This window comes from Rhynchophorus ferrugineus, unplaced genomic scaffold (genome assembly GCF_030347505.1).
Source record: "Rhynchophorus ferrugineus isolate W39M unplaced genomic scaffold, kcgeb_rfMv2 rfM9, whole genome shotgun sequence".
Taxonomy (NCBI): Eukaryota; Metazoa; Arthropoda; class Insecta; order Coleoptera; family Curculionidae; genus Rhynchophorus; species Rhynchophorus ferrugineus.
The window spans coordinates 28,723,509-28,750,513 of record NW_027472588.1 but is presented as its reverse complement, the minus strand read 5'-3'; the positions used below and the strand labels follow the sequence as shown (position 1 = coordinate 28,750,513).

At 33.6% G+C, this 27,005-nt stretch overlaps 2 protein-coding genes across 3 annotated transcripts; one reads left to right on the top strand and one right to left on the bottom strand.

The window, feature by feature from the left end:
- The first annotated feature begins 3,223 nt into the window (after window positions 1-3,223).
- Gbeta76C (guanine nucleotide-binding protein subunit beta-2) lies at window positions 3,224-15,089 on the top strand. Its single transcript, XM_076413336.1, has 6 exons — window positions 3,224-3,383; window positions 3,444-3,723; window positions 3,776-3,941; window positions 3,994-4,195; window positions 7,479-7,692; window positions 14,837-15,089. Exons 1-6 carry the CDS (start codon window positions 3,312-3,314, stop codon window positions 14,941-14,943), a joined length of 1,041 nt encoding a protein of 346 aa, XP_076269451.1. The 5' UTR covers window positions 3,224-3,311; the 3' UTR covers window positions 14,944-15,089.
- A 1,693-nt stretch (window positions 15,090-16,782) lies between these two features.
- Window positions 16,783-26,986, bottom strand: Neurl4 (Neuralized E3 ubiquitin protein ligase 4). 2 transcript variants are annotated; one of them, XM_076414202.1, is made up of 21 exons: window positions 26,713-26,985; window positions 26,559-26,660; window positions 26,390-26,503; window positions 26,062-26,339; window positions 25,774-25,996; window positions 25,303-25,599; window positions 24,886-25,250; window positions 23,834-24,042; window positions 23,514-23,613; window positions 23,271-23,464; window positions 22,739-22,898; window positions 22,479-22,673; window positions 22,083-22,393; window positions 21,919-22,031; window positions 21,722-21,861; window positions 21,555-21,652; window positions 21,171-21,499; window positions 20,931-21,116; window positions 20,637-20,877; window positions 20,354-20,581; window positions 16,783-18,875 (listed from the first exon to the last, which is right to left on the bottom strand). In XM_076414202.1, exons 1-21 carry the CDS (start codon window positions 26,866-26,868, stop codon window positions 18,631-18,633), a joined length of 4,284 nt encoding a protein of 1,427 aa, XP_076270317.1. In that variant the 5' UTR covers window positions 26,869-26,985; the 3' UTR covers window positions 16,783-18,630. The 2 variants fall into 2 exon arrangements, with proteins under 2 accessions (XP_076270317.1, XP_076270318.1); XM_076414203.1 differs by having other exon boundaries at window positions 18,539-18,875; window positions 21,171-21,496; window positions 26,713-26,986.
- Window positions 26,987-27,005: the final 19 nt, after the last annotated feature.

Here is a 27,005-nt window from a genome sequence, read left to right as displayed (position 1 = left end):
GAGAAACTTTTTTCTTGTTCCAGGTGGGTCAGTTATTGGCTTTTGATTGATGTGGCTTGTGGTTAAAAATGAATTGGTTTGCAGGACACTGAGGCCGCAGGTGAGATGGAGTTTTTTTTATAAGGAAGTAGTCTAGTCCTTTATAGCTCCTGACCACATGGTACCAAACCACACGCATTGCCAATCAACTGATTTCACTTTGGCGAATGTGTGGTTGCCTAACGAATCATAGCGGTCGCTACACACGTGTTATATATATGTAGTATTATTGAGTTTCTTACTGTATACAAACGCTAACTATGGAGGGCTTAAAATTGAATTGTATGTTCGACGTACATTTTTTGCTCATTATCCATATGTATATATTTAAAATTGTCATTTACATTTTATTTATTTGTAATTGGCATATTTTTACCTCTTCCGTCTTCTACATCAATTTTCTTTTGAATAACACTTTCCAGACCTTCTATTTCCATGTTTTATGTCCACATCTGCCGATTATTTACTAATTTTTGTTAACTTATTATTACTGTTGTTGTCCCATAAATAGGCAGTGAGGAACAGATGAAAGCAGGGATAATACAATATAGTGGTCAAATGAAAAAATTTTGAAAAACGGGAAGCGGGGACTGACATGCAAGAAAAGCAACTGGAGGAGTGAGTAGATTGAATTAGATGTACTAGCAGAAATCGAAAGATTTTCGTACATGTCACTCATCAATTTTGGTTTCCCATCGTATAATTGCCCAACAGAAGCAATCAACAACAATGTTTAGCATGAAAACAAGTCTGATATGACTTCTTTGGCTACTTTTTTTTACTAACAATAAAGAGACTTTATTTTCATTGCTGCCCTTTTATAACTTTTGAACAAGTACTCGAGACAATCTACAACGCCCTCTACCAGTTTTTCTTCCTTTTTTTCTACATATTAGGAATGAGCTCTTATATCGACATAAAAATAGTTAACAGGTTCACCAATCATTTTGCTTCCGAATTTGAATTCCCCAAAGTGATCCATGTTAATAGCACGCGATTGGTCATAAAAAGAACCATGGGCAATACTCTTGAAACTATTATATGGGACAGCATATTTCAAGGTGAGGGTGTTCTTTTTCCACCAATCATCTCTTCAGTCTCGCCCATTCCCTTCAAACATCTATCACTTCCAATTCACTTGATATTTTCAATGATTATTAACAAGATCACAAGGCCAAAAAATGTCAATTTACTATAAGTACTTAACCTAGAAAAGAAAAACGAAGATATTGGAAAGGTAGCGATTTATTTCTCTCCTATTAGCTCAATACTTTTGACACAGCGATGCTCCAACTTCTTTAACCCGCCTGAAAAATACGTATTCTCGAGGTCTGCAAAGTGGGCCTCCGTGGCGGCGATGTCATGACCTCATCACCAGTTGTCATGATGGAAGAGCACTTTTTTCTTTGCCAAATGAAGCCCGGTTTTCGATTTTCTCCGGGTAGGTGTAGATCACACCTTTTGAATCCCAGAAAACGGTGGCCATCTCCTTTCCGGTCGATAGGACAGTCTTCGCCTTCTTCGGAGCACGTTCGCCAGGTGAAGTCCACTGTTTAGACTGTTCCTTGGTCTCTAGTGTGTACCACTGGATCCATGTTTCGTTGACGGTCATGAAACAACGCAGAAACTTCTTCCGATTGTGCTTAAACAGCCTCAAACACTGCTCTGAAGGCGTATCACAGCAATACTTATTGGCCAAAGTGAGCAAACGCGGCACTCATCGCGCCGACAGCTTCTCATGCCCAAAAAATATGAACCACGCGGTCTTTTGAGATGCCTACTGTCTCAGCTATTTCGTGCACATTCAATCGGGGGTGTGCACGACATCGTGAATTTGTCAAGTTATCTTCCGTAATAGCTGTTTTCGGGGCATATGAGCATGGCACATCCAAAATAGACGTACAACCACGTTGAAACTCATTAAACTAATTTTTGACTTTGACTTTGAATTTGCTGTGCGATTTCCCCTCCAAAAACAAGAATCGAATCATGGACCGATATTGCTCTTTTTCCATTTTTCTAAAACCCGTGGACACGGTCGCACATCTTGAAATATCGGCAGTAGCCGTCTACGAGAATGTACTACACGATAGTAAATTTCTGTTGCGATAGTAGCGCCATTAATTGCTTATCGAACCGCCTTCGTATTACAAGAGTTAGCAAACTATTAAGTTTCATTTATATCCCTCACGAATTAACTAAAAATATCAGAAAAAAGACTAATTTCATTCCTGTTAATTTTAAGATGAAATATATAGTCTGTTCAAAATAACAGTGAACTCACGTCATCGCGATGTCGAATGTATTGCCTATAGCAGATTGCAAATTAATTTTAAAATAATACATTACATTTCTTCGCATTTTATTCTAGTTAAAAAGAGATATAATGCTGTTTGATACCTGATACCTGATTCACCCGATTATTAAATTCTTCAAAGCATTAGAGATAATAATTAGAGGTGATAAAATGGCAAAGGCTACTTTGGCACTTTGCTTGTTTTGATACATTAAATCGCTGCTTAATATTTATGATTACTGAAAATGCCGAAGTCTAGAAATCACGCCTAAATTCTACGTCAAAGGTAGTGTGGAAAATAGTTCAATGTAAATATAATAAAACAATTCTAACCTACAAACTACTGTAGCTGTACAATGAACTGCCTAAGTCCTTCTATAATATATGCGTTAAACATACTATAATCTTAGAGTAAATTATATTTGGTAATGTTATAAATTTAGATGTTAAACTGTTTTATTGAACGGACTATATATTTATTTTTTGTACATAATATACCTTACCGTACATAATAAACTATATCATGTAAATGACATAATTTATTCTTTATTGTTGTTAATTAAAACGATTTTAATTTTCTATATAATATTTTTAAACTTATAGTATACAGATATATACACACAATTGTTAGGTCAAGATAATTGTACGCGTGATGTGGTGTCAAGTATTTAAATAATTCCTTTACAAATATTTTCATCAAAACGGTCCTAATAATTCCAATATTTCTAATATTACATAAATTTGGTATTGGCTAATACCAAAATGTAATAACAACATAATACCATAGCTATCCTGATCGATAACGAAAATTGGGTTAACATTAAAAATAAGGATTCCCATCTCAAATACGACATTTATTCCATTAAACTAACAGGATTAATAGATTCGTCCGGCAAACTAACATAAGACTATAGGGCGAGTTACCTTCATGGGCCGTTAGTGTTTTTTAAACCTGAAAACTTTGAAAACTTAAATTATGGGACCAAAAAGCGATCCTGAGACAGCGGCGCTACGCAAAGAACTGGAGGAACTATATAAAAATCTGCAGGTAATAAAAACTATTTATGTCGGTTCTCATTTGTTACTGACTTTTTTGTTCTTGATCTAGGAGTTACAACAAAAATGTGCCGATACAAACTTAACCAGTGCCTGCGAAACTGTGGAAGATCTTCCTAAAGTTAAACTGATCACGAGAAAAATGATGAAAGGTCATTTGAACAAAGTTAATTCTGTACATTATAGTGGTGATAGCAGACATTGTGTCACGGGTTCCTTAGATGGGAAATTGATAATCTGGGATACTTATACGGGTAATAAAGTCCAGATTATACCGTTGAGATCTGCTTGGGTTATGAGTGTGGCGTTTGCACCATCCGGAAATTTTGTCGGTAAGTCTATGGAACAAGGAGTATTCTAGGGATCAGTGTTCCCTTTATTTAGCTTGCGGAGGCATGGACAATATGTGTACGGTGTACGATCTAAATAACAGAGACGCATCGGGAGTCGCAAAAATGGCAAGAGAACTAGCAGGCTATGATGGTTTCTTGAGTTCCTGCAGGTTTCTAGATGATAAAACTATTATCACCGGTTCAGGTGACATGAAAATGTAAGTACAAACTTAAACAATTTCAATGCAGCGACGATGAGAAATGTTGCAGATGTCAGTGGGACTTGGAGACGGGAAGGAAGATCAGCGACTTCATCGCCCACAACGGTGACGTGGTTTCCATTAGTTTGGCTCCCGATGGTAATACGTTTGTGACGGGGAGTGTGGATAAAACCTGCAGGTTTTGGGATATACGGGATTCTAAGCCAAAACAAACCTTCTTCGGGCACACCGCTGATGTTAATTCAGTTTGCGTATGTATGGTTTAATGCAAGGGTTTTTTATTGAGAGCGCTCGAACCCAAATATTCACTATTGAATGGGACCATCTTGCAAGTAGCACTATTTTATTGGAACCACATCTGTTTAGCATTTTAACATTCCAATTTATTTTACCAAAATTCGGTAAAATTGATACCAAACTGTGCTCCTTGCCGAGCACAGTTATGGTGGTACTAGGAAACTGTGAAACAAAGTCTTCGGCAACCCAAAACCCAAACCAAATAATAATTTTTCCAGGGTGCATTTCATATAAGTCGGATGCTATCTCTCCGAATGCAACAACATTACTAACAACCGAATTCTTGATGCTGTCAACCTTTGGCGTAATATCAAAAATTGTAAAAAGCCAAAGTGCAAAACGTACCACATACATAGCACTGATTGTGATAAGCAATTTTAATGACGTCAACAGTACATATTTAATAACGTATCAGAGGTTTTCCATATTTATTGAAAATTAAATCGAATTAGAGCTTTTATAAACAAACATTGAAGGGATGATGGAGCAAGCAAGATTTCGGGAAGAACTAAGAATGTGTGTAACAAGTTTTAAAACGTATAATTTGGAACATTTTTAAGTATTTGAAAAAAGATACGTACATAATTCACCAGTGTAGCATTTCTCAAAAACTAATGTAGCATTTACCGATTAAGAGGTTTACTGCTACTGAGAACTATGAGCATATTAATTAAGTACTCTTAGGAGGGTCTAAGGAATAATATCAAAATAGGTTAACATAAGTTCTCTTTCCAGAAGACTCTGTAAATATTTATATACGACCCTCTGACTTTCTTCACTGGATGTGAAGCGCTTTCAAAAATAAATTTCAAGTTTGAGAGCAGATGGAAGACATATAGCGCGAGATCAGGAGAAAAGGGTGGGATGGCCGAGCCATTTGTATGTCAAATTAGGCAGTTTCTCCATGGCCAATGCACCTTTATGTACATTTGCATTGTTTTGGTGAAATATATTTTGTTTTTCATGCCAACTCGTCTCGTGAATTCTAGCATCTAGCTCGCCAAGAACGTTGTAGTTAAATGCGCCTGTAATTGTTCTGCTTTTTTCAAACTATAAACTTTTTTAAGCAATGTTTAGTTATGCAAGATATTTTACACCTTTTCTATCAGTAACTTTCGATAACAGCATCAGCTATCTTGCTCATCTTCAATTGTCCATCATCCAACACGATGGCATGCACTTTCTCGGCGGTTTCCAGTATGGTTACTGTTTTTGGACGTCCTTTACCACTGTTTCTGCATGCTTTTTGATGGTTAACATGAAAGAAGCCGAGTCACCGTATACTTTTACCAACTCGTACGAATGTCCTAACGGGATTCATAAAAAAAGATGAGTTTAAGGGACGTTTGTAAACAAACTACTTGAGAGAACATATTTCAAAGACTCGTCATCATACCCTTGTAAATAGCGCTTAAAACCAAATGCCCTTATGTGATTCTAAAATGAACAATTTTTAACAGATAAATAGTTGTAAGGGATATTGAAAGAAGTATAAATAAAAATACGCTGTAATATGTTTATATTCAAGGGGAATCGGAATCATATTGAAGATAAATTACGATAATCAACTAAACTGATCTCAAACTAACTTAACATAGAAATGAACTGAAACAAAAGGGGTTTGGAATGCTGAAAGAGTGTATTTACGCTGGCTGTAGTAGCATGGATGTATAATACTGCCAAGTATTGTCACCTAATGTAATGCAATAGCGCACATGTACAATAAATTCTACATCGTTACAGTGACTTACTGCACTAAGTACCATAGCGCAACCAAATTTACGAAGAAAGAACGTCAAATTCACCTATATAAGTTAGTTTCTTTGTTTCATGTCATTCGAATGTCAAAGATGGCATAGCATACGGAAAATACGTGAGAATACAAACTTTCTTCATAATTTCTTCTAACATATTTTGGTGTACGTAATGAAACAAATTGTCCTGTTTATAGTGTTATCGTTTAATAAAATATTAAAGACAATATACAAACATTTGATCATACGTATAGTCTAATCAAAGTTATTTTGTACATACTACATATAAATTTATGTTAAAACGTCGCAATGTTGCCGCATGAACTCTAAGTTTTAGTTCAGTTTGGCTTTGACATATAAAAAAATTCTAATCTAAATAAAATAATTCAACAAAAATGTTATCAAATATAATTTAATTTAACATTATAGTACATCTAAATACTACAGTTAATTATACAGACACAAAAGTTTATAGGTTAGAGTAGTTATTACTATTGCTTTCAAGAATTTTGCATACATCTGACAACCGGACTAATTTGACAGTCTCATTTGTTTACGCGTTCGAACCAGTCAGACAGCATTGTGTCTATTTTTGACTAGAATAAAATGAGAAAGGAAATATTGTCTGATTCTAAAACGAATTTACAAATTACGGCAGGCAATACATTAAACATCTTGATGACGTATGTACAAAAAAAATTGAAAAGCTATAGATACTTAATCTATTGTAATGCTTTATAGTGTATCAATTTTTTATTTTCTCCATCCGAAGAGATTTTTATTTGCAAAGTACTACTTTTGCTGTCGCTTATGACGCTTCTATAGAATCTCGGCAATAACACAAGCAGTCACGTTTTAGTGAGTTATATCACTTTCATTCAATCATACACATTATCAAGCAGTTTATGCTTAAAACAATCTCAGAACCGTCCTTGTTTCGAATCGTTTGAATATTACTTTATGTTAATATGTTTATTTAATAGAATTGTTTAATTTAATAAGCTGGCAAAATTGAGCCTTTATATTCGGAAGCCAATTTTAAAAAAATCAATATGTCAATGTTTTGTCTACCGTCTTCCGCCCCACTCTCTTCATATTATGAGATTTAAATGTAAAAAAACTTTTTCGTAAGCTTTTTTAAACACTTTTTTGCACAACCTTGCCTTAGTAATAACAAAAACAACAAAAAATAATTAACCAATTGTATGTAGTGCTTCTGAAGTTACGTGTATGTCATCTTTATTTATATAGATTAGTCAGATTAGAAAATTTAATCAACATTTCAATTTCGCTATACATTTTTATTGATATATAACTTGTTGTATTTATCTAATTTTAGTGTTAATTTGTCTATAAATTATATGAATAAATAAATGAAACTGCAGTTTCATCAACGTATGAAACTATACTCTGTTAATGTTGGAGCACTCCTCTAAAACCTATTATAAGGGCGACAAATTATTTGTTTCCAATACTGTTTCAGTTCCATCCAAGTGGACATGCTTTCGCTACTGGATCTGAAGATAAATCAGCCCGGATGTTCGATCTAAGAGCCGACCAACAAATAGCCCAGTATAAACCACCAGCGAATAGCGGGTTTACGTCATGTGCGTTATCACTCAGTGGAAGAATACTATTTTGTGGCTCCGATGATAACAACATTCACATGTGGGACACACTAAAAACCAATCATAATGGTAAACACATTTTTAAAACGTATGTTGTAAGACATCAGTTATAGTATCAATTTTTTTTTTAAATAATTCTTTTTTATCACTCACTTTTAATAAACAAAGTTAGGGGTATCTGATCTAGAGACTTACATTTTAGGTATCGATTTTATTTATTAGGCCTATAAATTAATTTTAACGAATTTATAACAGAAGATGTGACTGTGTATTAAAACAACAGTCTAGTTCTGGAGAATCCTAGCATGCGCTCAATGATTTGAATTTGCAACGTTACCAGTTGTTGAAAATTATACGTATATATACGTATAAATTATCTTGAATTCACAAGTTAACCTAATATTTCTGATGAGGCCCAAGTTAAAATATTTTGGTATATTTTTTGTCCACTATAATATAACAAATATAATATGAAGAACCTTTTATAAACATCTTTCACTTTAAAATAATTTTGAAAGGACAACAGAAAAAATAAAACAATATATAATTATCTATCAATATATAAACATTACAATAACAAACCAAAGTTATAGATCTTGTAAATTATTCGTATACTTGAGGAGTACAATTGGAATATATATTCACAGATTAACTTAAAGTCTCACTTGAAACTGAAGTTCAAATTTAATTAAGTTTACTGTTTATTATTTTAAGTCTATATATTATGTCTAAGTTATTTAAACTTTTATAAACATATTTAATTTTAAAAAGACAAGCATCCATTCATCTTTAAAATTACTCAATAATACATCTCGCACGGCAGTAAAAAAATACCTTCATTGTTTCCTTAAGGGTTTCCTTCCCTCAATTCATTCAAGGAATGCAATTCAAATCGATATGCATTAAGCCTATATATACACACGTATACATTCATGGCTATATTCTTTTAACATTTTATATTATCCTTCATGTATTATAATTGACAAAAATTCATCTTTCTTTAAAGTAGGGTAGGTACCCAGGAACTAAGATTGTGGTTTGAATGTGTTATATCATACATACTCTATTTTTGACCTCATTTACCCCCAATTTACTCATACTTCAACACTCGTAGCATCACTTGTTGTTTTGTACCTGTGAAACTCAATTATTTTGTTTGTAGAATATTATATAAATCTTTCTGAACCAATATATCTAGTCTTTTCAAATTGCCTCTGCTTGAATTAGCTCGGGTTTCATCCATTAGAGCATCCATTGGAATTTTAGCAACTAGTTTAGCTGCAATCATATTTTTATCTGATTTTTATAATTCTCACCTCTCACTCTATGATACACTCTTATGAATTCTTGATCGGTTACGCTCAAATAACCTTAAACCTTAAAAGTCTTTAAGCGAGCCAAACTTCTATGTATCTTGTTTAATTTTAATGCTGTTGATTCACTATATCGTCAACGAGCTGTGATTTTGTTGAGATATAAAATTAAAATAAAAATTGCATGGGATGGGATACGCACCTGGATTGAATATCTTCATATGTCTATTCAGATTAAAAGTGTTATATTAGCTTTTTCGACAATATTCACAAATCGATTATTTATCATGAGTTTGAGCACTGCGCGAAAAACGGTCGGAATACGAGCAAAGATACAACAATGTTATTCTTCAAAATGACAGCGCTCGACCACATATTGCAAAACGAGTGAAATTATACTTGGAAACATTAAATTGGGAAATGTTACCCTACCCGCTATATTCTCCAGACCTTGCTCTTTCTGATTACTACCTATTCCGACATATCCGACATATGAATCTAGGTCACGATGAACAGCGCTCAAAAGATATATCGTCCTTTCGGTATTTCAATAAAGCTATAAATTTTAAAAAATCCTTGAAAATTTATTTATAGGCCAATAAAAAACAAAATATATGTTTACTATTAATTTTAATTTGAATTTAAAAAAAAAAGTTAAAATTTAAATTATTTAAAGGTGAAATAGTAAAAATGTGGAGTTTTTCAATAAAGACGGATCGATTACCACGGAATGAAACAAGCTTCAAAATATCTTCATATTTGGACTACAACATCATTCAAAAGCTTACCGAAGCTTCTCACGGTGACACGGATCCGAATAATCTAATTTTCAATGACTGCCCCATATATCCTGCTGAATTTGTGCGTGTTCTGGATTAATTTGACTTTAAGGGATTTGCGACTTCAGAAAACTCCACAAAAAATTGTAGCGCGATCAAATGACAATTCAATTCACCATACTATCACATCTTATGGTATTTATGGTGGTATGGTGGTATTTTATTATGCTGCGTGCAGACCGGGCCAATGGGTTTGTTGGGTTATTTTTAGTTCTATTTAGACGGTTTGACGACGGCCAACGAAATTGGCATTTGCTTGCAATCTGTAGAGTGTCGGTAACATCAAAATAAATGAATGGAATCGACGAATACGGTGTGGACGGTAAGTATATAACACGACATTTGAAAAGTCCCCGGCCTACCATAGTAAAGCACATTTCTTGCCAAAATTAGTTTTTTTTATTCAACATAATTCCCGTCAAGGGTGATACACTGATTATAGCGACCCTCCAACTTTTCGATACCATTTTTATAGTACAATTTGTCCTTCAAAAAAGGCCTCAGTTTCGGCGATCACCTCTTCATTCGACGAACGTTTCTTCCAAGCGAGCATTCTCTTGAAATCTGAGAAAAGGAAATAGTCGCTGGGGGCCAGATCTGAAGAATACGATGGATGAGGAGGCAATTCGAATCCCAATTCATGGATTTTTGCCATCGTTTTCACTGACTTGTGACACGATGCATTGTCTTGGTGAAGCAGCACTTTATTTTTCTTCAAATTTTCCGTTTTCCCGTGATTTCGTCCTTCAAACGGTCCAATAACGCTATTTAATGGTCGCTGTTGATGGTCCTTCCTTTTTCAAGATAGTCAATGAAAATTATTCCATGCGCATCCCAAAATACAGACGCCATAACCTTGCCAACCGACTGTTGCGTTTTTCCACGCTTTGGAGCGGGTTCATCGTGTGCTCGGATGACTGTCGATTGGATTTTGCAGTGAAATAATGGAGCCATATTTCATCCATTATTACATATCGACGCAAAAACTTGGGTTTATTACTCTTGATCATCTTCAAACATTGCTCCGAATCATCAACTCGTCGTTGTTTTTGGTTAAAAGTGAACTCGCGCGGCACCCATTTTGCTTTCTCATACCCAAATATTCGTGATTGATATGATGTACACGTTCAGTTGAAAGCTTAAGAGTGACTGCTATTTCATTCAATTTCAATTTACGGTCATTCAAAATCATTTTGTGGATTTTTCAAATGTTTTCGTCGGTAAAAAACTCTTTTGGTCGCCTTTTTTCACCACGTCCAAACTTAACATACCAATCCTTGATGGTTGATTTTCCTGGGGCAGTGTCTGGAATCTCGGCATAAAGCCAAGTTTTTGCTTCAACTGTATTTTTCCCTTCAAAAAGCAATATTTTATCAACACGCAAAATTCCATTTTATCCATTTTTTTTCACAATAACAAAAATTACTTCACTCAAGGGCTAACTAAAAAACATTTAAGGATTTAATTATAGTAGTGCCATCTATATGTCTTTTTTCTTTTCAATTGACCTGTTAAGTGCGAAAATGGATGAATGATTAGATCGTTGTCAAGTAATCATCGTTCTTTCAACACGGTCACACTATAATCGCCACCGCCGTTGAAATATACGGATTCACGCCCAACGAACGTTTGCTTCTAACAACAAAGGCAATATGTACGTTTCAGCGAAGGCTAACGAATGTTCGGTATCTAACGCCGAATCTCATTCGTTGTCCTTCGTTGGCCCGGTCTGTATGTAGCATCATTACTCGAACGACATATCGCCCACGTCACTATAGTTCGGTTTGGACCGAAATAAATCTGTTAACGTCATTTTCTAGCGCTCGCATTTAAATATATGAGAAAGCAAGGAACAATGACGCAATCGGCTTAAGATCCAGACTAAACAGTACATTTTTGTGGATGCGTTTTCATCTAATAAACCTTATTCACAATTGAGGCCCTTTCTTATACAGTAATTATAATTGTTAATACAACCATTAATCCAAAATGCCCTTTATCGCTACAAATTATTTTTTCTTTGCAAACATCGACCCGTTTTTATTGACAAACCCTATGTCTAAAAATGTTTAAATGTAACTTTTGACGGTACAATTCGTATACGAGGGTAAGTTGAAAAGTAATGTGCACATTGTTGTATATAGAACGAGAAGAAATAAGTTCCAGAAATTCATCAAATGACATATGAAAACTATATAATTCCTGCATGCGAAAGGGGAATTATATTTTGAGCCTAATGATTAAAAGACAGTAATTTATTAACGAAAAGGCACTTTGCATGGACTTGAATGTTCGTTCACTTTTTTCACTCTGAATGAGGTACTTCCAAAACAGCATCATCATAAATCTATAGCAGCAGCAGCTTGGGGGAGTGTTTACTTCTCAACCAATATGCTGCTGTTCTGACCTCGAACAATGTTAGCCTCCTATTTTTCAGATAGTTTTCTGTGATTTCGGACCATGCCTTTTTCTGAGATGTTTGCTGTATCTTCCACCCAAAAAGTCATTTTCGCCACAAAAGTCAGTAAGGAATTTGTTCAATTTTCCTTTGAAACATATGTTCAAAGCTTTTGTGCACTGATTGTCGCATCTTAAATGAATTACTTCACTTCTTATGTGATCTAGGAGGGAAACATTTCGAATAGAATGAATAGAATCAGACTGTAACGGTATCTAAATCTCGGAGCCATACAAAAGGGATTGGCAAGATAAACATTCGAAAGTGGCGAAATTTAGTCTTGATTGTAATATTTCCTCTCTTTTACACGCACCATCTGAAAGAATAATAGCTCCTGTAGCTTGGCGGATTCGGCTTATTACATCAGCACTTGCACTTGCTCTAACTGGATCTCGTTGAGATTCACAAGCTCCAAAACATGTTTTTAAAGCATCAGCTTCTTCAGGAAACTTTGGTCACGCAATTTATTCTAATAATAGGGAATAAAAAGTCACTTTGTGCCAAAATCAGGAACGTACTGAGAACAACTCATCAATTCGGCCTTTTAGCTAGTCAAATAGGTGATTGTTTCAGTCGATGTGTGAGAGCTAGCGTTGTCATGATGAGTAATTATTTTTCCTTGCCATTTGGTTTTTCAAACAATGCACTTCTGGAAACAGATGGTTGCGTACTATTTAGAATTCATCGTTCTACGTTGCTTTAACGGTACGGTTGCCAAATAACCAGTTGTTCCGAAGAAACATTTACGTTACATTTACTATTTTAAGTGCTTCACATTGTTATGTGTAGCTTTTCTCGGATTTGATTCGTCTTAGAAGAACCATACAGTCAATTGTTGCTTTGTTTGAAGCTCATATGCATAGACCCAGTATTCGTCACCAGTGTAGATATTATACACAGCTTTTGATGCACCACGATTGCATTTCTTGTCTATTTCTTTGCGCCAATTAACATGAACATCTTTTTCTATATGTTTCTATCAAATTTTTCACAACTAAAGATGACTCATTCTTACCGTAAGTGCGCAGCATCAACGTTTTATGGCACAACAACTGATTTTGGACGACATTTTGAACCTGAGCGAACTGTGTCTGCGATTAAATTCGTTATGCCAACATTTCACAGTAACCAAAGAGGGGGCTTCATGGCCAAAAGTCGAACTAAGTTGATCAATGCACGTAAAAGTCCATCGAACATGTTTACGAGGTCGCCATAAAGAACACGAGTTGTACTCAAATGATAAAACGTGAAAGTTATGGTTATAAATATGAAACTTTCAATTTGAAAGGTCAGATCGAGCATAACAGTACTTAATATTTAAAATATAAACAGGCTCAAGGTTCAAATTATAAATAACAACCCTCGTATTCGTATGGAGTTTTAATGCGTTACAATCTTGCAGTATATATTGAATAACGGAAATATGAAAATGTGTTCTAATCTATATCAATGGGATGGGATGGCGTTCGATCTCTGCCGAGAATGATAAACATGATTCAAAATTACCGACAAATCATCCTAAAGCATATCGTAAACTATATTGAAGTATGTAACATATAAACTACGTTATTAAATATATACCATTGAGTCCGAAATACAGCCGGCCATATTCCATCAGTTTTCAGCAATTGTATGACTATATAACAGAATCAGTATTGCAAAAGGAACCAACAATTAGATGAACGCTTTCACAAGAGTGAACAAACAGCCACATTTGAAATATACTTTAAGTGAGACCTTAAGAGCAACTACTATATTACTCCTTGAAATATAAAGCGAAATGTAAATATGTAATACATGATTTTGAAACTTAAGAATTGTACTTTACTATACTTTTTATCAAATTTGTTTTGTTCGTGTTAGCATACATACATATGTGCATTACTTTTCAGTCTTCTCTCGTAGTTCAATCGGTATAACACTTCAGTGCTATTTGGTGACTTTTAATCTCACACACTTATTTAAATTAATAAAATAATTGCAATTATAAAACAATTACATTTAAATGTTTCTCTAATAAATGTCGATATAACAACTACATCAATTCTAATAGAAAACGAAAAAAACTGTGTTTGCAAAAAAGGAATTTGAAAGTTGATACGAAATTTAAAACAAATAGTTTCAAGAAAGTTGAATGTCATCAATTTGTTGGTCGTAACAGGCTTAATTACTGTAAAAATTTAATTCCTCTCCAAATTATAATATTAAATGTCTAAACATTGGGAATGTAATTTTTTTTTTAACTGTACTATAAAATGTCACTTTAGTACGTAAGACGATTTATGCCAGTTTTTTACCATCTGTAAGAAAACATAACAATAGGACGGACCCCCCCCCTGCTATTTAATAACAAAAGAATCTAAAGAAAATAAAATACTCGTCCGATTTGTATGTTAAAGAAACAATTTAGGGATGTTTATTTGTACCTACAAAGGTACTTTGTGCATTGTTGTGATCTTTATACAAGAACTATTAAAACTATTTCACCACCTTGTTGAGAAAAATAAAACATGGTCGAACCCACTCCTTCAAATCGTATTACGTAATAAATAAATTGCCCCTAACGAAACCGTTTCATAATAAGCATTTGTTTTTCATTTTAGGCGTGTTATCTGGCCATGATAACAGAGTTACATCTATTTCTGTAGCAACCAACGGAATAGCGTTAGCCAGCTGTAGTTGGGATCAAAATGTCAGAGTATGGGGATAATGCGTTAATATAGGTCGTGTGAAACAAATGTGTAATAATTATAATAATATATGTTTGTTGTATCATTTATGTATTCTACATATTATATTAAAATATATCAACATTTAATGATTACTTGAAAATAAAATATCTTTATTTATATTGAATAGTACTATTTATGATTAGGTACGTTATGTTATATAAGAAATAATCCAACGGATACATGCAAGTTTCAATACGTATGCAGATGGGAACACACTTTATCTCCGTTAAACATGTTAACTGCCAACTATGTGATAACTCGAAGGTTGTAATCTTTCTGGAGATACCAACTACAAGAATACTTGTAACAGGTACATATAATATAATATGATTAAATTAAATTTGGCTTTTGGAACGAAATCTTCGGAAATATCTTAGCAATAAATGTACTAACAATGTATATTATAAGAAAAATATCCGGCTTAGTGGAGCAGTGGTAAAGGCGACAGGACGATCCTCGTACTGTTGCGATAGTCGTGAGTTAGAATCCTGCTGGGGCATGGTCGTAAAATCTATGTTTATAATTGTTTAATATTTGTGACTGTCTTAGGCAGGAGTGTAAAATACTACAAGGAAAATGATCCCAGTCACGCCAGTAACCAGGCTGGGTAAGGCCGGATGTCTTCTGGGATGGTTTCTAAAGTTGGTCACTCGCCAGTCGGCAGGCTTAATGCCGAGGACTAATGTAAGCTGTAGGCCCAATCACTAAAAATCCAAGAGGTTGACGTGACTAAAAATAATATAACATTTTTTATAAGAAAAATAAATGATAACTTGTTACTTCAGCCGTCGTAAATGGTATTCTAAAATAAACGTAAATTATAATGTCATCATCTCTTGAACCAGCATCATGTAAGACGAAATGCAAAACACATTAGAACCAAAATAAAACAACTATACTGGTCAACTTGATCTAAAATCAAAGAGATTGATTTATCAGACAATCATAAAGCCAATTTGGACCTATGGGGTGCGAATACGAAGCTGCACTAAAAATTCAAATCAACTAATCATCCAACGCTGTCAAAACAAAATTCTTCGATTAATTACCAATGCCTATCACTACGTAACCAACGAAGAACTGCACGGTGACCTGGAAATCAAATAGATTTGCGAAATTATCCAAGATTTCGCCTTAAAACACGAAAGATGATTACTAAATGATACTAACGTGGAAGCAATACAACTATTGGACAACGCACAGGACATCAGAAGATGGAAGCGAACCAAACTATACGAATTTAAGTACAAAAATTTTCAAAACCAATGTGCAACCAATATGCAATATTAATAATTGTTAGTTGAAGTTGTAAATCAAATATCTAATTATTCACACTCATACAAATAAAAGTGCTGGGAAGATATATAATGAGTATTCATCGAAACAAAAAACAGTCAGTAAAATAAGATGTATTTTAACTAGTTTGGCAAATTATAACATAGTTAAAATACATTTTGTGTAAAAAAAGCCTAGATGTGTCTTTATAACATAATGTAATGTATAATAATATAATGTAAGCCCGTCTAATCCAAACTACCAAAAATATCATAAAACTATATATATTACATATAAATCTATATAAGCCTAAATTCGGCATATTTTTGTCAAGGTCGCGGCTAGGACGGCAGCCAGAATGTTAAAAATCACTCGAATTAAACTAGTAGAACTGAAAATAGTCAAATAGTCTCAAACTTCAATCGAAAGTCCTCAACGCTAATAAAAATGATCTAAAATTTAATCCCTTAATAGGCCTTTAAAATACCAAAGTATCAATGTATAGGGTGATTAATATCACAAGTTAAATAAAAGATGCTTAATTTTGAATACATGTTTATTGCCTCATTTATGTATTCTACAAATTATATTCAAATATAACTTTATCAACATTTAATGATTATTCCAAAATATCATTATTTATAGTGTCATAAAAAGAGTTTGTGATCTAGCTGATATATTTTTCTTCATACAAAAATCGTTAAAAACTAAGTCTAAAGGTACTCAGTTTCAATGATAGCGGATTTGGCAGGAAGTTCCAAAAAATAATCAATAAAATTAGCACTTTTACCCAGTTATGTAATAAATAACTAGGGAGAGATTATCATTTTCGCAATGCCAGTAAAAATCAAATCAGGCCCACTTATTATTTAAAGGAAAGTGGTATAAAGATGATCGAAGATTTATTAATGTAATGAATTATAGGAATAGTCAAAAGCAAACACTAAGCAGCGCCGATTAACATAGGCTTTAAGCTTCAACTTGCAAGTTGCAGGTGCCGTTGTAATAAAATGTAATTGGAAAAACCTATTACAAGATAATAACAAACAGTATTGATATAACAGATTATACTTATTAAATAATTGAATTATCGACTAATATTCAAAACTTCATCATCGTTAATAGTCCTCACTCACTATAAAATATAACGTTTGTATTTGTTACATTTTGCAAAGCCTTTATTTGATAGATGTAACACTAACATTCAACTCTAAGTATATGAGATTCTAAATATAAAGCAATGTTTGCTATATATTCCCCAGAAAAAATTCACTGTATGTATATCCAGCGCAGAAAGTTTTATTGCAAGTAAAAATATTAAGCAAGTGTCTTTCTCTTAAAAAAATACAATAATCAAGTTATATCAAACTTTTGAAACAATCTATTTTTAACGAAGAACTCAGAGAAATTGACTAAGAGACTCAAGCCCTCCCCAAGAGCAATGCAATCCTGTCGAGGCAAATGTTACCGATAGATTTAGTGTATTTAAGCAGATAGAACCAATTACCTTGTCAACAAGGTTAAGGACAGATCAATGACAAGACAAAATGGCAAAGAGCAATAAATTCACAAAAACTACCAGTAAGTAAAAGATTGTATCAGTCCCACTCAAACTGCAGAATTTTATATATATAAAAGCCGGTTTCCAAACTGACATAAAAAACAAGATGTTATAATCCTAGTTTGAATTTTAACGATTTGACATTAGTCTGAGAAAAGCTAAGGTTATTTTATTCCTTACCAAAAACACACATTCAATCTAACACATCTAGAAAATAATCTCTGAAAATCTCAACCATTAAAAATTTGACTTCATAAAATGACTGCTTTAATACACATACTAAGTGTGAAAATCTCTTGTACTTTCTTACATTATGAACATAGATCTAATGTAATAATATTATTAAGTTTTTAATAACAATTTTACAGTCAATAAAATTTGTATAGTCACATGTTACTTAGCAAGCACTGTCTACTATATTGTTTCTTCATTTATGCTTAACGTTATCACGATTATCGCTTGTAATGGACCAGAATTGATTCTTGGCATGCGCATTTTTTTAAAAGGTTAATTGATAGCTACTTAATTTTCAGGCCATTCATAAGTAAATAATGACCTAATCTAAATTACCATGTTTTTCTAAAACATTTTGTTAAATTATAAAGACATATAACATTAAAGAAGTATATAAAACTAACTCTTGGCTTTGATAAATATATAGCTATTTACTCAATGAATGGTAATTATTTTAAGAGTATTCTTCTATATATATATATATATATATATATATATATATATATATATATATATATATATATATATGAGTATATATAGTGTTGACTAGTAAATAAAAAATAAATCACAGTTAAAAAAGGAATACAGTGTACACTTATTTAATTTGTAGTAAGAGAGAATTTAATACCATTGCACCAGACTCCTTAGTGCTCCATTCTACTATGTCCTTCTCACGAGCTATAGAATATGCTCCCGGTTTGACGTAGATCTGAAACGTCGTGTAGACTTTTTTGTTGCCCAAATCATGAGGAGTGACAGCGCAAGAGTCCACCGATGGATAGAAAACTATTTGAACATCGTCCGCTTTTTTAGCGGTGAAATTGCACCATTGCACTTGACCTAAAAATCAAATCAATGCTCGTAATTTAGTTAATTTGTAATAAAAATACTAAATACTTATGGTCATTTAGAGAAAATAAAAAAGGTTATCTAAAATCTAAATATTTATAAATTAGTTGTTCAATAAATTTGCGAAATTATACGGAAATTCCATTCCATTCAATGCACTTATTCCAATCGTATGGTAAAAGTGACGTTATGAGTAATCGTAGAGGTAAAAGTGACAGGTCGATCCTTCCGAAGGAAAGCAACATCATCCCAGTGTCACCAATAGCCAGGCTAGGTATGACCAGCCTTCAGCGATGGTGTCCAAGTTGGTCACACGTCAGTATGACGTCACCAGACTTATATCTTAGAATATCCAGTGCCGAGACCGTGGGCCAAAAAGATATATGTGGGTGGCACTTATCTCGACAACTTTCAATTATTTGTGAGTATCGCCGGTAACTTCGTCCGCCAGTTTGCCTTTCACGACCTTTTAACACCCTGTATCGAATAGTTCTCCAAGCTTAGATGACTCCAAATTCCGATAGTCTATAGCTGAGCTACTGTAAAAATTCCAGTGCCTATTATGCACACAGTTTGCTATCTTGAAAATTAAAATTTTGCAGATCTCCAGTTGCCAGAATTTATACCACGCAATCGCCTGGTTGAGTTGGACTTGGAGTCTGTCGCGGATGGCGTCAGGACTGTAGCCGGTGGTGAAGAAATCTGTGTCATCTGCATAATATGCTTGCGGGACTCCTGCAGAGATTTGTTTCCAAGAGGAGACTGCACCGCTGATCTTTACTTGAAAGGACCTAATTTTCAAGTATGAGTGGATCAAGAATAAGGATAGTTGATTTGCTTTAAAGATTAGACCGTTCTGCCATACTTGATCGAAAGCTTTGAATACATCTAGAAAGATGGCTCCAGCTTTGCGCACCTTTTATAAGTGCCTGATAGATGGTTGCTACGATGTGAGCAGCTTGTTGGAGGCTTGAGTGTTTGCACGGAAGCCGAATTGTTCGTCAGGGATTATATGGTGCGCGTCAATGAAACTGTTTAATAAAAGTTGTTAAACTTTTAACTGTTTAAAAGCATGTAATACCGCGTTTTCGGTAAGTTTACTAATCAGACTGATGGGCCTATAGTTGGAAGGATTTGACTTGGCTTTAACCTTAGGTTGGAGTTAATGATATTGGCAAGCTCTTAAAGTTGCTTGTTGGTGAGTTTTTAGGATGGTTTTCCTCGATTCCATCTGGGCCTACTTTTTCGAGGATAGCCGAGGCCATGTTCTTTAGAAGATGATTCGACGGGAAGTTTTTCCTCCATTTTATAAGTTTATACATTATATGTAGATGTATCTCCAAATTTACTTTCTAAAATATATCGAAAAATTCACTTTTTTGTCATAAAAAACCTAAATTTATTTCTCATATCTGATTTTTAATTTTCTCAGAGCTCTGTCTATCCAACCATTAATGAGAATATTTTACCTTTTGTTAAAGGCTGTCCTTTATCTAGAATACATCTTACTGCTCCAATTTTTGTTGGGTAGTATGCTATATGCCATTTATCTGTACTAACATTAGCTAAATTTTTTAATGGAAATTTCACCCAACCCGTAGGAACATTTTCTTTGGCTTCATTATCATCCACTTGATTTTTGTATCGATAACAACTTTGGCAAAAACATATAGCCTCCTCAGACGAAAAATAGTGATCTAGAACAAAACAAATTAATAACATTATGTGATTGTGCGGTTTAGTTTAATTTACCCGGAAGAAGTCTCTTCTTGAAGTTCTCGCATTCTTCTTTAAGCATGCATAATACCAATGGACTGGTGGTCGGTGACGGCTTAAGGACGCTGTTTGAGCTGGTCAAACTAGTACTCGGAATAGGCAGAGTTAAATTATTTTCACACCGTTCTTTCTCACCCTGTTCCAAATCAGCCTTCTCGCATTCTGTATTTGATGAGGATACATCTGTCATCTTCGTCTGGTCAGTTAATATGCGTATCTACAATGGAAAAAATGGCATCTACGGGCAATTTTAAGTTCAACTTTGTGTACTTTCTGACACTGTCCATATAGATCAAACACTGCATACACCGGTTGTCCTGTTGGATATGGCCACGGGAAGCTCTGTTCTTCAACTCCATTAACGATTAATTTGAAATACTTAGAGTCTGTGATCATTACGCCTATTGAATCACCCTGAGTTAAAGTGTTTAAAACATGTCCATAATTTGATCGTCCCTAGAAATCAATTATGACACATGGATCAAATGACATCATAAAAAACTCAATTACCTTGACGCCATTAATAGATATCCAGTCATTAGCGACGATACAACTACAGCCTTTTAATGCCAACGCATTTACAGGTAATATCAATCGATCCAACGGCCCAGCAACAACCCCAACAATTATTGAAGACTGCCAGTGAGTATCCAAATGTTCCAAAACAACTTGAACCGCTTTGTTTGTTTCCAGCGCTGGTGTAACTGCCACCACTCCTTGGTTATATGAGGCTACTCGTCGAGCAACAGTTTTATCGCATTGCAATTCGATATTCCGACCATGATTTTCATGAAACTCATGACGGCCGTCAGATGCCAGAAAATGCCGTAATGAAGCTTCTAGAACCGATAAAAAATTACCATCTATCCTCATTATATGTTCTAATATGCTTACTCAAATACCCTTCTTCAACTGCTACACTGCACTCTTCTAGTTCTGAAGGTGCTTGTTCTTGGTCTATTACAATTTCTAAGCTATCTTGCAAACGCGCACTAAAAATGATAATAAGCAAATATTTTAATGAAAAAAATAAATAAGCAATTTAATAAATATTGCCATACCTATTCATTGGAGAAAGTAGTGGTGCTTTATGACTCGTTACAGAAAGTTCACAACATTGTCCCTTCAACTCAAACATCGCCCAAACATTTTCACCCATGGTTGGGAATTGTAAGGGTAACTCTTCCCCGTTAATAAAGATCTATTATTAATAAACTGTTATTTTACAGAACTAGAATAATGTATGACGTTGTTTCACCTTAATTGCGGAATCTTGTGTTTGTAGGATGCCCACTCTATCACCTACAGTTAGCCAATTAAAACTTGGTGTGAATAATTGTAATAATTGATTTTTGTATCTCAATTCGTTCCCTGGAATTGCATTATTAATCACCAAACTAATTAACGTCAAAAATACACCACCTGTTAGATAACAAGAGTCTACTGGAAAAGAATTCATGTTTGCGTTTGGAGCAGTTTCAGTTATGCCAACCGATAAAGTTCCAGCCATATGTCTCCATAATCCTAATATAGAAACTTCAAATATCTCATCTTTAGTTAAACTAGTACTACTAAACACAATACTGCTATTATATTCCTTCGATCTAGATGCAACCCTGCCGTTTTCACTTAAATAGACACCTTTATCGTGATATTCAGAAAATCGATGCAAATCCATTTCAGTGTTGTGATGGAGAACATTAGTAGCTTGCAAAGAAACAGAAGTGTCAGACCTGTAACATCATATGATTATTTCAATAGTAATCTTTTAAAAATAGATGAAATCCGAACATTTTAAATATTAAAAGAAAATAATACCTTGGGCATGTATCCATTCCTGCTGAAGCTAACGGGACTAATGGAGCGGCACACGGTATACTAACTCTCGCACACTGCCCATATAAGTCTACCACTGCATAAATACTAGAATGTGGAACTACACATGCGGGACCTTGAGATACACCATCTTTGAAAAACTCTAATGATTTATCAGTAGACCGCAAAACTCCCAAACTAGAAACATTTTATTTTACTCTAAATATATTTAACCAGATTCACCTATAAAAAATTTTACGCACCGTACACCAGCTGCCAGAGTATCTAAATCACACGGATAGTTATTTTTTGTTGTTTTACCATTTATCATGATTGAGGAACCGCTCAACATCCACGTATCTTTATTTAAATCCGTCGCTGTACTTGGTAATTCAATGTCATCTGGCCTCACCGCTGTAACACCTTAACGGCAAAAAAGTTAAAGAATTGTCAATATAATTTTTTTTGCGTAAAATTAATTTTTAAATTTACGTCGATAAGTGTCGACTTAGCCTTTAAATTCTTTTTGAAATTATAAAGTGCGTGAAATTAATCTTAAATATTTTTAACTAATTGTTGCCTTATTGAAGATATTTTTTGGCAGTAATTCATTCTATAAATTTAAGTTTACAACACAACAGCGCAACGACTATTCCCTTAAACGCCACTTAAATGTCTTAAGTACAGAGGGCGTCTAAATAGCGTAATTGAAATCACAAAAGTTAATAGGTTTGCAACTAACGTATCATTGAATGTTAAACACATAACAAATCGCATACGCTTTTTTATACTAACCTAATTCTATGCTTCCAGACCATCGCTCCACAATATTATCTAAAACAATTTCAAATAATTCACCATCTTTTAAGGGCCTATTTGAAAAAACTATAGCGTCATTAAATTCCGCTAGAGGACGCGGTCGTAGTGCTGTTAAACCATTGTTCACTATTCGAGCATTTTTGCCATGAACATGATGAAATCGTAAGTCACTAAAATAATGTTATTCTATATGTTAACATATTTATAAAAAATATTTACCTATAAAGTGTTGCATTTGAAAGACTGGAATTTATGGTATCAGGAGAAGCGTAGTCGTACATATCTATAATAGTAACCCCGACCGCTTGACCATATAAATCTACAATATAAGAAATTATTAACCGTAAACTTAAATTTTTATTGCCAGGCGTATAAAATTAAACCTTCTTGTAAGCCGATGTGATATATTGTATTTAAGAATGTATTTTCAATAATCATTCATAATTTAAATAATATATTCGATTCCCATCTTTTAAAATTATGTGAAATTATTAATTCACAACTGCAAGCTCTGCGTTTATCTATTGCTTTAACCTTACCTACAACACCATAGACTTTTTCTGGAACGTTATTAGCTGCACTTCCTTGATCAACTCCATTAACAAAGAAATGCAATTGTCCATTCTCCTTTCTAACTAAACCTACTCGATCTCCTACTTGTAATCTATCCAGATTTACCCCATATTGTTCCTGAATTATAGTTCCGTTGTGCATTATACCGCTTCCTGTCATCATCCATGTTCCTGATCTACAAATACAATAGTAATAAAGATACCATATTATATTACAATAAATTTAAATATGACGGTAGCTAAAGTTCTCAACAAGCACTAAATATGCAGAACCAGTATTTGACATCATTAGGGATGTCTGAATATTATTTTAAATACAGGGTTGAATCGTGGTACTACTTTGATCAACCCTCTTGTGTTTTATTTAATATTAGTGTATCGCTAAAAGTCAAATCTTAAGCCAATCAAATATTCGCAAAAATAAAAATTATTTATTGCTTTAAAAATGACCAATTATATTCTAGCATAGCAATATTTTTAGGAGCTATTGCCTTTATTTTTAAGTAGAATCAGACTCTTCATTTCAGTATCTTGAAAATAGTGTGCGTGAGCAGATATGATTAAAAAGGAAGATGAAACCAACATTATCTGACTGAATATAATGAATAATAATAAATTTTATTAAACTATGTACTGTGCAAAAGCATCATAAATATACAAAAACAAAACAAGACAAATTTTGCTTGATGACATTTGATCACTTTATGAAGTTGGTTGAGAACCTCTTAGCTATCCCTACCATATTTGTTCTATAAGACATTCTGACTATTGCTTATTTTTAAGTATATGAAAAGAAACACTGTAGAAGATTATTAATTACAATGGATGATATTTTAATTTTGTATATTACGTTTTAAATACTTGCCAATAAATAAAACACCCAAAATGAAATGCTATATCTAATATTTCTTATATGTAATGTTCTATGAAAAATTGTTAATTTCTAATATTTAATAAAACAAAATTATAATTACAGATTTGTTAGAGCATGTTAAACTACTTTTATTGAAAAACTTTACCGAACATTGGTCATAGTAAACGGGAATTCTAAATCAACTGGACTATGTGTGGTGACTCCTATTTCAATGGAACCCGCCCATTTGGTGACGACCTTGTCTAATCTAACTTCGAAAAATTCTCCAGTTTTTAGCGGCCGTGCGGTTAGCACCACGCCGTTATTGAAATCATCTGAAGCGTTCGGTCGATGAGCAGTTCTACCATTGTTGATAACCTCGGCGTGAGTGCCGCAATTGGAATGAAAAGTCAACCTATCATAATAATCAGGCAAGGGTTGTGGATCAGGCGCGATGCTTTGCTGATCACGCGTATTTTTTCTAGTGATTAAGTTTTGTTCTTCTCGTTCATCACGTTCAACGATTGATACCTGCGCAAAATATTGATGTACAACTATCAAACGAGTTTTATTTTTAAATCACCTTAATTGTCATGCCATATAAATCAATTACTCCCCACACCGTTGAAGGTACTCTTTGTGCGGCAATACCCTGGTCCAATCCATTTATGAAGTAGTGTAAATTTCCATTTGGCTTCCTCATCATGCCAACTCGATCACCTTCACTAAGCTCATCTAAATTAAAATTACCATACTCTCTTCTAGTACCTTTGCCATTTGTTAAAATTCCACATCCTGACATCATAATGGTACCACTTCTCATATTTGTCATTGTTGCAGGAAAAACAAGGGAATTTGGATTGTGAGTAGTAATACCCATCTAAAACAAAATAAAGTTAATGGTAGCTTCATGTTAGTTAATAATTTTTTTTTATTAATTACATCTTACATTAAGGTTAATCAACATAGTAAATTTTTAAAATGCTAAGATATAGAATTTTTAACTTTTTAAACCTACATTGTTTTTTATAATCAAAATATAATTTTATTATACCTCAATACTTCCACTCCACTTATCTACTAATCTGTCTATACGAATTTCAAACAATTCACCATCTTTAAGAGGTCTATTTGTCATAACAACTCCATTATTAAATTCATCTAAAGGTCTGCGCCTTTCTGCAGTTCTATTATTATTTGACAACTTAACAAGGGAACCACAACGCTCATGAAACCTCATCTTGTCCAGACGTGCGCTATCTTCAGGTATGTTGACGCTGTAGACAAAAAATAAGATGCAAATACATTTCATAGTAAGTTACATTAAAAATTGTTAAGTTACCTAACATTCATGTCCATTCTAATATCCAAACTGTTGCTGCTGCTTAAACTCAGTTCACTAAGATCTCCACCTAAAGTAACATTTAAGACATCATTTTCTATAGCTAGTACTGAACTACCACTTAAACATTCATCATTGTTGTGTTCTCTAAAGGTAGGACTTGTTATGCTAACTTGTACACATTTTCCATACAAATCAACTATGGCATATACCACATTTGGTAAACCTTCTGCTGCTACTCCTTGAGATTCACCATTAATATAGAATATTAAATCTCCCTACAAAATACACTTTTAAATTTTTAAATTAGATCATTGTTCTTGCATACCTCTGCTGTTTTAACTAAACCTACTCTATCAAATTGGTTTAATTTATCTAAATCAAATCCATATCTTTCTATTAAACAAGTTCCATTTTTAAATACAGCAGTACCTGACATGATCTAAAATAATGTTTGTCTATTATAAAATGTATTTTAAAAGATGTTAGAAGATTACCCATGATGTGGACTGAATTTTTGAAGCACATGGTGGAAAATCAAAATGAAGAGGATCAACATCAACAATACCAATTTCTAAATTGCCTGACCATGAATTGACCTAAAGGCATATGGATTTAGCAAACACCTAATAGTTATAATTCACAATATACTTTTCTGTCTATAATAACTTCAAATAAAACATCGTTCATAAGGGGTTCTGCAGATATCACTAATCCATGATCAAATTCACTATCATTGCGAATAGCAGTTGTATTTTCATTAATTAAAGTAATTCTCTCTCCACATCGATAATGAAAATAGGCCATTATTAAACTTATTTAAGCAATAAAATTGTAACAATTGCATTAAAAGATACATTCCATGTTAACAAACAATAAAGTAGACAATATTGACGTTGGTAAAATTAAACTGACATAAAACGTCTTGAAGTAAACGGGAAATA